The 17,153-nt window shown below is 39.9% G+C and overlaps 1 protein-coding gene across 1 annotated transcript in view; it reads left to right on the top strand.

Moving 5' to 3' along the window:
• Window positions 1-3,021, top strand: part of eif3h.S (eukaryotic translation initiation factor 3 subunit H S homeolog) — a 127,946-nt gene extending 124,925 nt beyond the window's left edge. The window contains 1 exon segment of the mRNA NM_001095310.1: window positions 2,845-3,021. Within this exon segment, the coding sequence (NP_001088779.1) occupies window positions 2,845-2,942 (98 nt within the window). The 3' untranslated portion in view covers window positions 2,943-3,021.
• The last annotated feature ends 14,132 nt before the right edge of the window (window positions 3,022-17,153 follow it).

Below are 17,153 nucleotides of genomic sequence, written 5' to 3'. Positions count from 1 at the left end.
CTATCACTCTACTGAGCTAAAAAGTTTGTTAGATGGAATTCAAGAGCTATATCACTCTACTAAGCTACAACGCTTGTTAGATGGAATTCAAGAGTTCTATAACCCTACTGAGCTACAAACCTTGTTAGATGGAATTTAAGAGTTCTATAACCCTACTGAGCTGCAAACCTTGTTAGATGGAATTCAAGAGTTCTATCACCCTACTTAGCTACCAACCTTGTTAGATGGAATTCAAGAGTTCTATAACCCTACTGAGCTGCAAACCTTGTTAGATGGAATTCAAGAGTTCTATCACTCTACTGAGCTACAAAGTTTGTTAGATGGAATTCAAGAGTTCTATCACCCTACTTAGCTACCAACCTTGTTAGATGGAATTCAAGAGTTCTATAACCCTACTGAGCTGCAAACCTTGTTAGATGGAATTCAAGAGTTCTATCACTCTACTGAGCTACAAAGTTTGTTAGATGGAATTCAAGAGCTATATCACTCTACTAAGCTACAATGCTTGTTAGATGGAATTCAAGAGTTCTATAACCCCTCTGAGCTACAAACCTTGTTAGATGGAATTCAAGAGTTCTATAACCCCTCTGAGCTACAAACCTTGTTAGATGGACTTCGAGTTCTATCACTGTACTGAGCTACAAACCTTGTTAGATGGAATTAAAGAATTCTATCACCCTACTGAGCTACAAACCAGTCCCTTGTTAGACAGCATTCAAGAGTTCTATTAAATTGTTAAATAAAATTCCAAAAATCATTCTTGCGTGTAGGTAAAATTAGAACAAAATTTTCTGGATTTACTCCAAAAACTTTTAACCAGAGCCATACAGTGAGAGCATGGCATCTGTTTATTCCTCTCTGCTCTTCTCTTTCCCACAAAAGCAAAGATCTCCGACTGAATGTCTGTCTTTATGGATACACGTCCAAATTTTGGCTGCGCCCCCCCCCAAGGGATACCAACTTCATTCAGAGTAATGGATAACCACATTGCCGAATGTAGCGTTCTAAATTTTGGTACATTAACCTCTTCTTCAATAATGTCACTGTTCATTACTAGACCTCAGGAAAGTGACTGCCGCTCAATTATTTTTCCGTGACCTTGTGGGATCAAATTGAGAAAGAAACCCAGAAACTGTTTATTAGAGCTCCCCACACACACACACACACCCTTCAGCTTTAAGGGGTTTTAAGGCGGCAGAAGAAGAGCTGCTTGAGATAAGCAAATGAAATTGCTTACACATGATACCCTGTAAGGTCCTGGACTCATTTTCTACTTGGTTGACTGTGCAGCCGGGATTCACATAGTTCCGTGAAATATTTTTTTTTCTTTCTTTATTTTATAAGCAATTTACATTCAGCCCAAAGAAACACAAAACAGATTTCATACCCAGGTGTTTCTCAATATAGCCCGCGTTTCATGTACCGGGAAGGCTCTCGAATGCAGTGTGTGAATAAATCAATTACCTTCCTGTAATTACATTCCACATTGCAGGCTTCAGAAGGAAAGAGAGACAAACCGCACAGATGTAACCACTGTATTCATACATTGTTTTGGGCAATGGCTCTGCGCTGGGTGGCAGCTAACATAGCTACTACACCTGCTGAGTACTAATGTTTGATGGGGGGGGGGGGGTCAAGGAAGAATTGTATTATTTCTAATAATTTGCAATAGGTCTTCCATTTTTTATTTTAGATGATTTTAAGATAAATTCACACTATTTAGAGAGAATTTCTAGTACAGGTATGGGACCTGTAATCCAGAACGCTCAGGACCTGGGGCTTTCTGGATAACAAATCTTTCTGTAATTTGGATCTTCATACCTTAAGTCTACTAGAAAATCTTGTAAACATTAAATAAATCCAATAGGCTGGTTTTGCTTCCAATAAAGATTAATTATATCTTAGTTGTGATCAAGTACAAGCTACCGTTTTATTATTACAGAGAAAAAGGAAATCATTTTGAAAAATTTGGATAAATTGGAGTCTTTGGGAGACATTCTGGATAATGGGTTTCTGGATAATGGATCTCATACCTGTGAAACCTTAATTTTACATCCCTTTTTTTTTTTTTTGGGCACACCAATATATAATTTATAATGCTTTTCTCTGATTTTAATTTTCCCCAGATTTTACACTTTTTTTATTTTTTTTATCCCCTTAAAATAGGTAAATTGTGGGGCTTAAGGTGGCCATAGACATAGAAATTCGCTTGTTTGGTGATGTCGCCAAATGAGGGGATCTCTCCCGATATGTCCACATTGAGGTGGGTTTCATCAGGCAGATCTGATCATGGGCCCTAAGGCCCAACAATCGGATCATAATGCATCTGATACAGGCGGTTGGATCACGGGTGCGGCCGTGATCCAACAGGATTTTTTAACCTGCCCGATCGAGATGATATCGATCAGGGAAGCCCTTCAGATGGTCCCACACACGGGCCAATAAGCTGCTGACTCTGTCTGTAAAGGGGCCTTAACCGTATTAGGATTTCTTGGAGGATTTCAGCACTCTAGCCAGTGTCATACATGTTGATGGAGCAGACCTAGCTGACACTTGGTTAAGCCTTCTCACCCTTGGTGTCTATTTCAAAAAGCACAACACAAACACTTACCATTTTTCAAAATTGATGGTTATTTCTATGTAAATTTTGCCTTAATTCTAAAAATGATCTTGCCTTATAAATAGCCACATTTTTCTATTAATTTCAGGATATTCACATGACTTTAATTTGATGTGTTTAACCCCATACAGAGAGCCGTGAGCGCCAGTCCATGTTATGATTCTATGTTCTATTACCAATGTTTTTTCTTTTTCTAATGTAAAAACTCTTTCTCTATTCAACAGGTCAAATTAACACTTACATCCAGCACATCAAGGGGTTCACCTCGCAAAACCTCGGCAAGCTTTTCATGGCCGAAGCGCTGCAGGATCAGACCAACTGACGCTCCAGCGAATGGCGGCCTTAAACAAGCTCGTCACCTGCTTTTGATGTATTACCAAAATATAAACACATTTTAACAACTCAGTTTTTTATCTTTTGGGGGGGGCTTGTCTGTTTTGGTGCAATTAAGATCATGGCTGATGGGAAAGTATAGAAGCCATGTTAAATTAAATTAAAGGGCTTGTTCACCTTTGGGTTAACTTTTAATATAATGTAGAGACTGATATTCTCAGACAATTTGCAGTTGGTTTTCATTATTTGTGGTTTTTGAGTTATTTAGCTTTTTATTCAGCAGCTCTCCAGTTTGCAGTTTCAGCAATATGGTTGCTAGGATCCATATTACCCCAGCAACCATGCATTTATTTAAATAAGAGACTGGAATTTGAATAAGAGAGGCCTGAATAAAAAGATGAGTAATAAAAAGTAGGGATGCACCAAATCCAGGATTCGGTTCGGGATTCGACCAGGATTTGGCCTTTTTCAGCAGGATTCGGATTCGACCAAATCCTTCTGCCGAACCAAATTCTAATTTGCATATGCAAATTAGGGGCAGGGAGGGAAATCACGTGATTTTGTGTCAATACAAGGAAGTAAAAAACGTTTTCCCCTACCCACCCCTAATTTGCATATGCAAATTAGGGTTCAGTATCATTCTGCAAAGGATTCGGGGGTTCGGCCGAATCCAAAATGGATTAGTTGCGTCCCTAATTAAAAGTAGCAATAACAATAAATGTTCAGTCTTACAGAGCATTTGCTTTTTAGATGGGGTCCCCCCATTTGAAAGCTTGAAAGTGTCAGAAGAAGAAGATGGCACATAATTAAAAAAAAATTAAGAACAATTGAAAAGTTCGAATTTGCAATTTTATAACATACTTAAAGTTAGTTTAAAGGTGAACAACCCCTTTAAGACAGACTAAAACACATTGTGATACAAGATCCATTGGTAATACACATGCAGCAAGCAGCCAGAGCACTCGTCCCCAAAATTGGAAAGAATCTCACCCCTTCCCTCCCAAAAAAAATAATGGGTTAACACACTAGAGGGAATAAGCAAAGTGGAAGAACGAACAGATTTTAAATTTGACAGAAGGGAGAAATATGAAACAATATGGTCAGTTTGGCAGCAGAATTCCCTCTAAGCTTCTATTCTGTTGTTTATCCCCTAACAAATGCCAATTAGACATAACATAAGCTGCTAAATATGGTGTTTAACCGTTACACTATACTTCTTGATAATGTTCGTTTTATTTTAAAGGAGGATAGGCTGAAATCAAATAAGCTTTATCAGAAAGGTCTATATAAATACACCAGTAAACCCTCAAATGCTGCTCTGAGTCCTCTGTCAAAAGAAACACCACATTTCTTTCCTTCTATTGTGTACACATGGGCTTCTGTATCAGACTTCCTGTTTTCAGCTTAAACCTCCAGGGCTAGGGCTTGAGCATGCTCAGTTTGCTCCTCTCCCCCCTCCCCTCCCTGCTGTAATCGGAGCCCAGAGCTATGAGTGAGCAGGGAAGCTCAGGCAGGAAGGGATGTCACAACAAGCTAATATGGCAGCTGCTATCCTAAACACACAGAGACCTTCTAGAGTTGTTTACTCAGGTATGGTAAAACATTCTGCAGAATAAATATAGTGTTATATCTTGCACTAATTATGGCTAATCTGCTGACAATACACTGCTTTGGTACCTTTCCTTCTCCTTTAATGGTTTTATCTTTGACAGTGGCAAAAATTGGTATAGACTGCTGAAGTAATACATTGCATACGCCCCTCCTTTTTATATCCTCGGAAAACTATAAACAACGTTTTTAATGTTTTTCCTGCTATTGCGGGAAGCCAAGAAGGGATGTGTATGTTTGAGTTTGAAACGTAGCCTCTTCTCTTGAATGAGATTTTTCCAGACTGGACGATGAAAATGCACAAAATTGTGCCACGGTAGGAAGTAAAAAAAAAGTTTTAAAAAGGCTTATATAAGGTCACATCAGGAGGAAACTCTGGTATCTGTTTTTAATAGACATTTGAAAGGTAATTGGAATATTGAGTATATGTCTTTGCCCTGACTTGGTTCTCTAAGATTTTGTGCAAAATCTTTTCACGATGTGCAGAAATGGAAATAGGGCTAAATAGTACCAGCAGATGACTGATGAGCTCTATAGAATATAATGGTGTTCTAAAGAGCTTATCTGTTATGTAACCTGATGCTTTCTTCTTTTGAATGGCTCCCTCCCATGATACACAGCAGTTTATTTAAATACTATTTTATAACTATAGTAGTGTTTCTGAAGCGACCACGCAAGATTTACCAGTGCAGGGCAACAGTAAATTATTATGATTATACAAGATAGTTATTATATTAAGATAGTGGCCTTCAGTTTAGGAAGCCGGCATAAAGGCAAAGTACCTGGAAAAGAATCTATTACTGTAGTGAGACACATCTGTCCAAAGAGGTTTATTAAAGATAAACAGGATAGATAACTTCTCTTTTAAAGGAATGACAATATAATGGAGTGATGTCCTGCACTGGTAAAACTGGTGTGTTTGCTTCAGAAACACTACTATAGTTTATATAAACAAGCTGCTGTGTAGCCATGGGGGCAGCCATTCAAGCACAGGATACACAGTAGATAACAGATAAGTACTACTATAGTTTATATAAACAAGCTGCTGTGTAGCCATGGGGGCAGCCATTCAAGCACAGGATACACAGTAGATAACAGATAAGTACTACTATAGTTTATATAAACAAGCTGCTGTGTAGCCATGGGGGCAGCCATTCAAGCACAGGATACACAATAGATAACAGATAAGTACTACTATAGTTTATATAAACAAGCTGCTGTGTAGCCATGGGGCAGCCATTCAAGCACAGGATACACAGTAGATAACAGATAAGTACTACTATAGTTTATATAAACAAGCTGCTGTGTAGCCATGGGGCAGCCATTCAAGCACAGGATACACAGTAGATAACAGATAAGTACTACTATAGTTTATATAAACAAGCTGCTGTGTAGCCATGGGGGCAGCCATTCAAGCACAGGATACACAGTAGATAACAGATAAGTACTACTATAGTTTATATAAACAAGCTGCTGTGTAGCCATGGGGGCAGCCATTCAAGCACAGGATACACAGTAGATAACAGATAAGTACTACTATAGTTTATATAAACAAGCTGCTGTGTAGCCATGGGGGCAGCCAACAGTACAGCTATGAGGTGGGTCATGCAACTCTGGCTCCTCTGTTGTATACACTGAAGAAAAGAACTGAGTTTGCACATTTTGGTGTCCTGCAGCTGAAAGCGGGTTGTTCATTGTCCAGCAAGCCCTTTCTATGAAAGGAACAGTAACATCAATTTTTTTTTATTAAAAAATGTGTTTGTGTAGGACGAAAAAAAAAAAACACAAAGACATATTAAACTTTCAAATTGCTAAGTCGTTATTAATAAATAACTTACAGAAACTCTGCTTGAGCTCCCCTTCAGAAAAGGCGATCCATCGTGCGGCACTCGATTTCTCCTCCTTGCTTTGTCTTATAGGAGATAGCCAGGGAGGAGAAATCGAGCGCCTCATGATGAATAGTTGCCATGTCACCTTTTCTAAAGAGGAGTTTCGTTTATTTCTTAATAAAGACTTGGCGATTTAAAAGTTTAATATGTCTTTGTGTTTTTTTTTGTTTCGTTCTACACTAACGAATTCTTTAAAAAAAAAAAAAAATTATGTTTATGATCCTTTAAGAGTTAAAATTGATATTACACAAAGAGTGTCTCTATGGCTCTAATTTCCTCCAGAATTTGTGCACAGAAGAGGGGGAAATGCTTATGCCACCATAGAATTGGCATCGTTTTCTGAAGAAATCCCACTTTAGTCAGAATTTAATTATTCATTAAAGGGGTGGTTCACCTTTACGTTAACTTTTAGTATGTTGTAGAATGAGCCATTGTAAGCAACCTTTCAGCTGGTCTTCATTATTTCTTTTTAAAGTTTTTAAATTGTTTGCCTTCTCCTTCTGACTTTTTTCAGTTTATGGGGTTCACTGACCCCACCTAAAAAAGCAAATGCTCTGTAAGGCCACAAATGTATTGTTATTCCTACTTTTTATTACTCCTCTTTCTATTCAGGCCTCTCGTATTCATATTCCAGTCTCTTATTTAAATTGGTGCGTGGGTGCTAGGGGAATTTGGACCCTAGCAACCAGATGGCTGAAATTACAAACTGGAGAGCTGCTGAATAAAAAGCTAAATAACTCATAAACCACAAGTAATAAAAAATGAAAACCAATTGCAAATTGTCTCAGAATATACGTCTCTACTACATAAATACTAAAAGTTAACTCAAAGGTGAACAACCCCTGTTGGTGTACAGCCTTGTGTTTTTGTGCTTCCATTGAACCTAACCCAAGGCCTATTCCTAAAACCTATGAGCACCTAAGGACCTTCACAGACTCCGGCCATTCACTCTGACTTGTACATGTAAAATGTTCATGCTTTCAGCTGACCCCGTCTGGGTTTTCTTGAAATAACCAGAAACGCACGGTGGACTGTGGAGACCTCAAATAACCAGAAACGCGCGGTGGACTGTGGGGACCTTAAATAACCAGAAACGCACGGTCCACTGTGGCGACCTCAAATAACCAGAAACGCACGGTGGACTGTGGGGACCTTAAATAACCAGAAACGCATGGTGGACTGTGGAGACCTCAAATAACCAGAAACGCACGGTGGACTGTGGGGACCTCAAATAACCAGAAACGCACGGTGGACTGTGGAGACCTCAAATAACCAGAAACGCACGGTGGACTCTGGTGACCTCAATTAACCAGAAACGCACAGTGGACTATGGAGACCTCAAATAAGCAGAAACGCACGGTGGACTGTGGGGACCTCAAATAAACAGAAAGGCACGGTGGACTGTGGGGACCTCAAATAACCAGAAACACTCGGTGGGCTGTGGCGACCTCAAATAACCAGAAACACTCGGTGGACTGTGGGGACTTCAAATAACCAGAAACGCACGGTGGACTGTGGCGACCTCAAATAACCAGAAACGCACCGTGGACTGTGGCGACCTCAAATAACCAGAAACGCACCGTGGACTGTGGGGACCTCAAATAACCAGAAACGCATGGTGGACTGTAGTGACCTCAAAGTAAATAATTGAATTCACAGAACTTCACGCAAAACTATTCTAGTAGCTAAATGCCGTATTCTCTTGGATACAACGCTCCAAACAGAGAGATGTAACAACTGGCAATGATAAATGGGACTAAGTAGAGCTCCATTCAGCGCTTCTCCACTTCTGTAATATCCATTGTTTCTTATCTGCACTTGTCATGTAACAATATTCCATAAACCATCCAGCAGAACTCTGCAATCCATCATCCTTCATTTCGTTTGTGCCACACTCAAAGGCACCGACACGGCCGCGGGGAAAGCGGAAAACCTTTTCCTTCCGAGATCTTGTCAATGGATTCTACAAGTTGTAACCATGCCTCTGCGTGGGGTTGCTGCCAGTGATGGATAAAGGTGAACCAAGTGGAACTGAAATCTACAATGTGTGTGGAACGGAAAGTAAAAACGGATAATCCCTTGTTGACATTTATATGCCTCCTGAACTGAAGCAAGAATCTGTAATTTCCAATTTCTCCATCTCCTTTGATTTGCTCTCACAGCTTTCTGCCTCATGTTGAGTGCCAGCTTGAATGCTTTGAAGGATGGTGACCTATTAAACGTTTATAGACGGAAAAGCACAGGCAGCCCCCTGTATTCAGATTCTACATTGGCGCCCCAGTGGTGGTGGTCGATGGAGAGGGGTTGAGAACAAAAAGGGAAAGCTGTGAATTTTGAAAATAATGCCTAAATTCTAGGGATGCACTGAATCCACTATATTGGATTCGGCCGAAACCTTCCCGAAATATACAACAAATACAGAATCCTGATTTGCATATGCAAATTGGGGGTGGGAAGGGGAAACATTTTTTACTTCCTTTTTGTGTCCCAAAGTCACGTGATTTCCCTCCCCGCCCCTAATTTGCATATGCAAATTAGGATTCAAATTCGGTTCAGCCTGGCAGAATGCGAATCCTGCTGAAAAAGGACAAATCCTGACCGAATCCTGGATTTGGTGCATCCCTACTAAATTCACTCGTTTCTTGACAGCCAAACAAATAAACAACTTTGATCAGAGGCATCCAAGCTATGATTATCCTCCCAACTAGATCTGAAAAAGGAATGGGAAAGCAAAAACCCATTAATATTTATAAACGTTTGTGGGGGACGTTATTTCCATAAATCAAACATTTTAGTACTAACGATCATGGATTTAAATAATTAAATTGTAAAAACCACAAAAAACTCAATACAAAACATTGACATCTAAAAGCTGCCGAGGTCATGTAAAAATTCAGTCGGCGGCTTCCATAGCGAATTGTGAAACATTTATTTACTTCAAGGTGTCCTGTTTTCTGGTGGGGTTTTGCCTGTAATCACACGAAAATTCTAATGAAAACAATGTTTCGAGGTATCGGTATTCGTTCCATATTTTTATTCATTTGTGCTTTTTATATTCAGAAAATGTGAATTTAGTTGAGGTTGAAAAAAAAAACCTCTAAAAATTAGGATTTAAGATCAAAATTACACACAATCGAATTTTGATAAATAGGCCTCTTAGAGGGCCATTTATTAAAGGAGAAGGAAAACTACCAAGGCAGTTTATACCCAATAGATTAGCCACAACAGTGCAAGCTAAAATGCCATTTTTATTCTTTAGAATGCTTTTCCATACCTGAGTAATCAGCTCTAGACACTGTCTCTGTTTGTTTAGGATAGCAGCTGCCATATTAGCTTGCGGTGACATCACTTCCTGTCTCAGTCTCTCTCTCGCTGCTCGCTCTGAGCTCAGATTACAGCAGGGAGGGGAGGAGAGAGGAGCAAACTGAGCATGCTCAAGCCCAAGACCTGAAGATTTAAGATGAAAACAGGAAGTCTGATACAGAAGCCCATGAGTACACAATAGAAGGAAAGAAATGTGGTGTTTCTTTTGACAGAGGTCTCAGAACAACATTACTTTGAGGTTTTAATGGTGTATTTATATAGACCTTTCTGATTAAGATTACTTAGTTTTAACCTTTCCTTCTCCTTTAACGGTCAAATTTTAGTGGTAGAGGTTCGAAACCACGGTTAATTTCATTCGAATACAGTATAAAAACAGAATGGAGAAAAACGAAAAAGTATAAGCTAAAAATTAGGAATAAAACATTTTTTTTCCCCCAGACAATTACTAGGAGAAAAAAAAAATCTTGAAGTCTGAATGGTTTTAAAAAAGGTCTGATAGGATCAGCGTAGCTCCCGTTGATTTTTTTTTTGGTTATTCTCAAATTTTTAGAGAATTTGGCCCCTTAGTGTTTTCTGTTTTTTTTTTTGGCGCTATAACACATGACTCTACTACCATTTTTCCATAGATCTGTACTTGAGCTGAAGTGAGCCTGACCAAATGTTGGACAACCAAAACATCTTTTTAAAAAAATGTTTTATTGCCAACAAGTGTATTCCCACATCTGAAAGAAGCTTTATATAAAAAGATCCTCGCTGCACCAGATTCCATTGTGTGTTGGGGCTGTCCATCAAGCCTTCTATATTGTCTCTGTGTAGTAGAGCTAATCAATTCCATACGTACGTGCGTGTGTGCGAATGTAGGAAACTGGTTAACTAGATGCAAAAAAAAAAACAAAAGGGAAAATCTGATTGATTAGCAGTTTCCTGGTGAGCTTGCTGCTGGATTATTTTCTTTCAATGTTAATGGAGAACTGCTGCCTGCTTTCCCTACGTCTGGAACGTTTCAACAGCTTTGTGGAGTCCATCAATCTCCGCTCCATCTCTAGTAGCAATGCCACCAGCTGAGCTGCCCATGATCTAGTGATAGTTAAGGAAGTGGAAACAGACTTGACTTTGATGAATGTGAAGCAAGTGCCAGGGTTGTAATAACGTCAGCCTCACCAGGGGGCCACTTCTTCTTCATCTCTCAATGTAATGACCCGCAATGATGTAGGTGTGGGACTCTTTAACAGGCAGGGGTATCACTCACAACTTATGGTTGTCCAGCTTTTATATTCCGGCTTTAAAACTCTCATCTGGATAAATCAATTTGCCTCCTGACCTCAGGGATCTTCCCCAGTTATAAAGTAGCTGCTCCCTTTCCTTTGTATCAGAGAAATCAAATTGCAAGTTGTTCTGTGATTTAAAGTTCTAGGAGGTCACCATGGGGCATGGCTGAAACTAAGATTTTCAAGTCGAAAAAGGAAGCCCAGGTTTCTCTGCTATTATCAGGCAGACGTGTCTTGGCTACGGCAACGGTTTCCTATTGAGGCCGTATCATCGCATTCAGACTCAACATGAACCAAATGTAGAATCAAATCCAACTATTAAATTCAGTCTGCAGGAAAACGCTGTAACCTCAGAAACGGATGAGGTTTCACATACACCGAGGGATTGTGTCTTTTTTTTTCTTTCTTTAATAGCTTATTTTTTTTAAGATGTGAAGTATAGAGCCATTGCTTCTTTGTATAATAGCATCAATATTAGGAATGCACCGAATCCACTTTTTTGGATTCGGCCGAACCCCTGAATCCTTCGCAAATACCGAACCAAATCGGAATTTGCATATGCAAACTAGGGGTGGGAAGGGGAAATTTTTTTTACTTCCTTGTTTTGAGACAAAAAGTCATGTAATTTACCTCCCCGCCCCTAATTTGCATATGCAAATTCGGTTAGGCCGGGCCGAATCCTGGATTCGGTACATCCCTAATCAATATATAAGTGGAAGCTGCCATATTGCTTGGCTGCTGTTGAGATAACAATGGAAATTGTCCAAAATTGTCTGTGTTTAATTGACAACGGTGCTGTACTAATTAGGGATGCACCGAATCCACTATTTTGGATTCGGCTGAACCCCCGAATCCTTCACTAAAGATTCAACCAAATACCGAACCGAATCCTAATTTGCATATGCAAATTAGGAGTGGAAAGGGGAAGACTTTTTTTTTTACTTCTTTGGTTTGTGACAAAAAGTCACGCGGTTTCCTAATGCAAATTCGGATTCAGTTCGGTATTCGGCCGAATCTTTCGTGAAGGATTCAGTGGTTCCAGCGAAACCAAAATAGTGGATTCGGTGCATCCCTAATTAGTACAGCACCTTTGTTCGACCGGGCAGAAGGATTTCGGCCGAATCCTGCTGAAAAAGGCTAAATCCCGAAACAAATCTTGGATTCGGTGCAGCCCTAGTACTAATACAGTTGAAATTGTTTTCGGTGCAGCCCTAGTACTAATACAGTTGAAATTGTTGTCGTACATAAGTGTATATGTATTTTAATCCCATGAGACTGCACAAAAGCCTGTTGTTTCTACTTTCTGGGTAATATAGAATTTAGGAGGCCAGTAGCTATGAGCAACCCTCTGACCCCTGGAGGCCCAGGAAGGACCTGCATGTCCCAGAGACCCTCCCTCCTGCCTGAAACCATGATGTCCGGTCCATTTGCTCACAGATGTTTCAGTAACTGGTTTGGAGGATGGGGGGGTCCAAAAAAGTGAAGTTGCCTGACTGTAACAGGCACGGTTCAAAACTGTGGTCCCATTGGTCCCTTCAGACCTCGTCACAATACGGAGGCAGTGATTGGCTTTCTTACAATCGCTCAATATCTTTTCCATATCCAACAAGCAGACTTAACGGGCAAAAATTCCTCCCAAAAGAATATTTATTTTTTTTTTTTACAGAATATACAAATAGCACCCAAACATTTTTGGTCCAATGAAAATATTAAAAGGTGATTTTAGAATTCTTTTCCTGGGGTTTTTAACCTACTTTGAAGCCCCGCTTAGCTAAAAACCATGTCATGTATATGATGTATGAAAAATATAACAGCAACCCCCTCAAATCTGATACAAATTGGGCTCCAGGCGGCCTCCCTGTGCTGCTGCTTTGAGTCCTCCTGTAGTACCAGCTTTCCTTTGGGAACAACAAATGTTATAGATTTATCAGGCTGCACTTCCCTTGTATCACACTGGCTGGCCACAACCACCACCATCTCCCATAGCCCTCCTATTTTGTTATAAACCATTATAATGACGCCAGCAGGAGATATAGGTTAGCAAGTCAAGCGTGTGCTCTGAGAAAACCTTCCATTAAGCATTTTCCACTTAAAGAATATTAAAGAGACTTTCTACATTTTTATGTCTTGAACAGGACACTATGGTGCTGCAAGGGTTAGCATTGCCACCTTGCCGCACTAGGGGCCTGGGTTCAATTCCAAGCAGGACCCTTTCTTAGGTTAATAGTCTCCTGATCATACGTAATACTAAACTTGTCATCATTCCTCTTCACACTTGAAGACATTCAGTAAACCTCATGTTTATAGGGGCTCTTAAATATCATTGGTCTTTTAAGTCCTATGTTACATTTGCTATAGTAGTGTTTTTTTCCTTAATCCTTATAGAAGCACAGATAATTGTGGTTTGGTTATAAAATGACCAAAGTCCATCAAGTTCAACCCTCCTTATAGTCATTAACTGAATCAGCATCACAACATCACCCGGCAGTGCATTCCACAACCTCACTGTCCTGACTGTGAAGAACCCCCTACGTTGCTTCAAATGAAAGTTCTTTTCTTCTAGTCTAAAGGGGAGGCCTCTGGTACGGTGATCCACTTTATGGGTAAAAAGGTCCCCTGCTATTTGTCTATAATGTCCTCTAATGTACTTGTAAAGTGTAATCATGTCCCCTCGCAAGTGCCTTTTTTACAGAGAAAACAACCCCAACCTTGACAGTCTCTCAACAGATCCACAGGACCAGAGAGATTGAATTAAAATAATGTTTTATTTATCTTTTAATAAAATATTCTTTTAGTTCAAACTCTCTGGTCCTGTGGATCCGTTGAGTGCCGGTTGGCCCTACTTTTTTCTTTGCTGTACCGCTCCCTAAAGCTGGGGGTCTGGGGCTGGAGCACCCAGACCACTTTCACTACTCGGTGAGTCATTTACAATTTATTCTGGAGCACCTTGTTCTTCCCCAACTACAAAAACTTGACAATCTCCCCTCATAAATTAAGTCTTCCCTCCCTCTAACCAGTTTAGTTGCACTTAGTCTCTGCACTTTCTCCAGCTCATTTATATCCCTCTTAAAAGGCACGTAAAGTCTAAAATAGAATAAGGCTAGAAATGCTGTATTTTGTATACTAAATATAATTATGACCTTACTGCACCACAAGCCTAATCAAACAAATAATTTATGCTTTCAAAGTTGGCTACAGGGGGTCACCATCTTGTAACTTTGTTAAACATCTTTGCAAGACTAAGACTGTGCACATGCTCAGTGTGGTCTGGGCTGCTTAGGGATCGTCATAAACAAAGCTGCTTGAGTTCTGCATGGCTGGGAAGTAAGGCGGGGGCTCCCCCTGCTGTTCATAAGTATGATTGTTTCCCTGCTCAGCAGTTAGGGACCATCTGACAATTCCTATCCACAGCAGTAAATGAAGGGAGAATTTCACTGCATACAGTCAGGTTTCTTATAAAAACAGTACACGTTTTTTAATTAAACTATATTAGAGATAGGTTTCTTTTTCATTAAAGAAAGTAAAAATGGGATTTTATTTTTTTTTTGCCTTTACATGCACTTTAAGGACTGGAGTCCAAAACTGCACTGCATACTCCAGATGAGGCCTCACCATGGACCTATAAAGAGGCATAATTATGTTTTCATCCCTTGAGTTTATGTGAGGCAGTATCCATTGAGAGCACAGGTAGAAGCATCAAAATGGCTCATCTGTTGGCTGAGTGACCCGCAGTCCTGTGTGCTTCTCCTGATGTTTGGGGGTACTTACTGGGACTCCTATTGTTTAGCTTTGCACTCTATTGGTAGATGAGTCCGAAACGAGGTGGTTAAAATCTGTTTCTCCTCCAAAATGACTGTCTGACAAAGTAGGATGTCCCTTTACTCTAAAAAACTTTTCACAGTTGACAGTTTTTTTTGTTCTTTCCAATAAACGTCTTTTTAGATTTTTTTTTTTTACTTAAGAAAAAAAAAAGAGAGAAGTTTGAGTCGCTGCCCAGCTGGCAGACTAGTGACTGAGATCATCGGATGCTATTTCTTCTCATAAAGTACCTCGTTAACTTCACCCGCTATGTCATTACAGCACATCCTCGCTCTATCGGCTGCCCTCTTGTTAGAAACGTTTCTCAGGCTACGCAGGGTGGGGAAACCAGTCCAACAAAGCCCCCCCAAAAAAAGGAGAAAAGTAAATATACATCTATCTAATCCCAGAGGTACCTTTTTTTTTTTTTTGTTTTCCTGGCGTAAAAGGTGCCGATCCAAACAAAAACATTATCAGATATGAGAAAAGTAATTAGGGGGTTCTGTTTTTTAGCTCTGAGAGAGGCAGCTTCATAGTCACATTCTGGGAGGTTGAAATGATATCTGAATCATACTGTAATTGCATTACATTCCTGCCGAGTGACTAACATCATTGTCAGCTCTCAAAGTAGGATGAGAAGGGCCTATAATCAGGGCTGTCTTTAGTCATTTGTGGGACCCATGGCACAACCATTGTTTATATAAGGGACTGTCAAACCATGGTCCTTAAGCTGTTTGTGAATTACGGCTGCCATCACTTTCTGAGAGCCTTCGGCTGTTGTGGGTCTGGGTCTAAACTTCTTCAACAGACTCCATCTTGCTTTTTTGCTCCATCTTGCCCTAATGCGCCCCAAGTCAATACTCTTACTTGAATTTTCTTTAGTTTTTAGATAAACTCATTTATTAATTTGGATCTTTATAAAGATATTTTTGGGGCTTTGGGGAGAGTTGTTGGTTGGCATGTGTTCCTTAGTAAATTTGTATACCTTGGTTTTTAACCCTTGTTTGGAAGGGGCCTTAATGAAGTGCAAGAGGCAGATTTGTGACCAAAGACTTGTTTAAAGGAACAGTAACACCAAAATGGACAAAATAATGTAGTGGTGCCCTGCATTGGTAAAACTGGTGTGTTTGCTTCAGAAACTGTACTATTGTTTATATAAACAAGCTGCTGTGTAGCCATGGGGGCAGCCATTCAAGCACAGGATACACAGTAGATAACAGATAAGTACTACTATAGTTTATAGAAACAAGCTGCCGTGTAGCCATGGGGGCAGCTATTCAAGCACAGGATACACAGTAGATAACAGATAAGTACTACTATAGTTTATATAAACAAGCTGCTGTGTAGCCATGGGGGCAGCCATTCAAGCACAGGATACACAGTAGATAACAGATAAGTACTACTATAGTTTATAGAAACAAGCTGCTGTGTAGCCATGGGGCAGCCATTCAAGCACAGGATACACAGTAGATAACAGATAAGTACTACTATAGTTTATAGAAACAAGCTACCGTGTAGCCATGGCGGCAGCTTTTCAAGCACAGGATATACAGTAGATAACAGATAAGTACTACTATAGTTTATAGAAACAAGCTGCTGTGTAGTCATGGGGGCAGCCATTCAAGCACAGGATACACAGTAGATAACAGATAAGTACTACTATAGTTTATATAAACAAGCTGCTGTGTAGCCATGGGGGCAGCTATTCAAGCACAGGATACACAGTAGATAACAGATAAGTACTACTATAGTTTATAGAAACAAGCTGCTGTGTAGCCATGGGGGCAGCCAACAGTACAGTTATGAGGTGGGTCATGCAACTCTGGCTCCTCTGTTCTATACACTGAAGAAAATAACTGAGTTAGCACAATTTGGGGTGGTTAGTCTTAGCCTCTGCCACAATGTGTTCCTCGTTTTCTATCTTTGCCTTCCGGATTGCTGTTTTACAACATCATAGGGTCATTTGGCTACTACAGTTAATTGGACAACAATGTAGGTTTACATTTTTTTTTTGTTTATTTCCTTGTTTGTTTGCTTTTTTTATTCCATTCTGCCAATAGATTTCTTGTGAGCCATTGGCGGTGCATGTAGGCACTATTATCATGTCAGCCTGAAAAGGGCAGTACCTGCATTTAGTTTATTTATGGAAAGTTTTATTAGACCTCAGCCTTGATGATTTGGGGTCTCCTAATAGATATTCTGCCTGGAGAAGTAACGTACATTTATCCATAAAGATAAAGATAAGTGCAGCAAGCTGACTTTTTATTTATGTATGTGGGAGAGCCCAGGCTCTTTGTACGTTGGTTGGGCCTT

Source organism: Xenopus laevis, chromosome 6S (assembly GCF_017654675.1).
Source record: "Xenopus laevis strain J_2021 chromosome 6S, Xenopus_laevis_v10.1, whole genome shotgun sequence".
In the NCBI taxonomy this organism is placed as follows: domain Eukaryota; kingdom Metazoa; phylum Chordata; class Amphibia; order Anura; family Pipidae; genus Xenopus; species Xenopus laevis.
The sequence above is the reverse complement of the archived record's forward strand: the minus strand, read 5'-3'. Positions and strand labels throughout refer to the sequence as shown.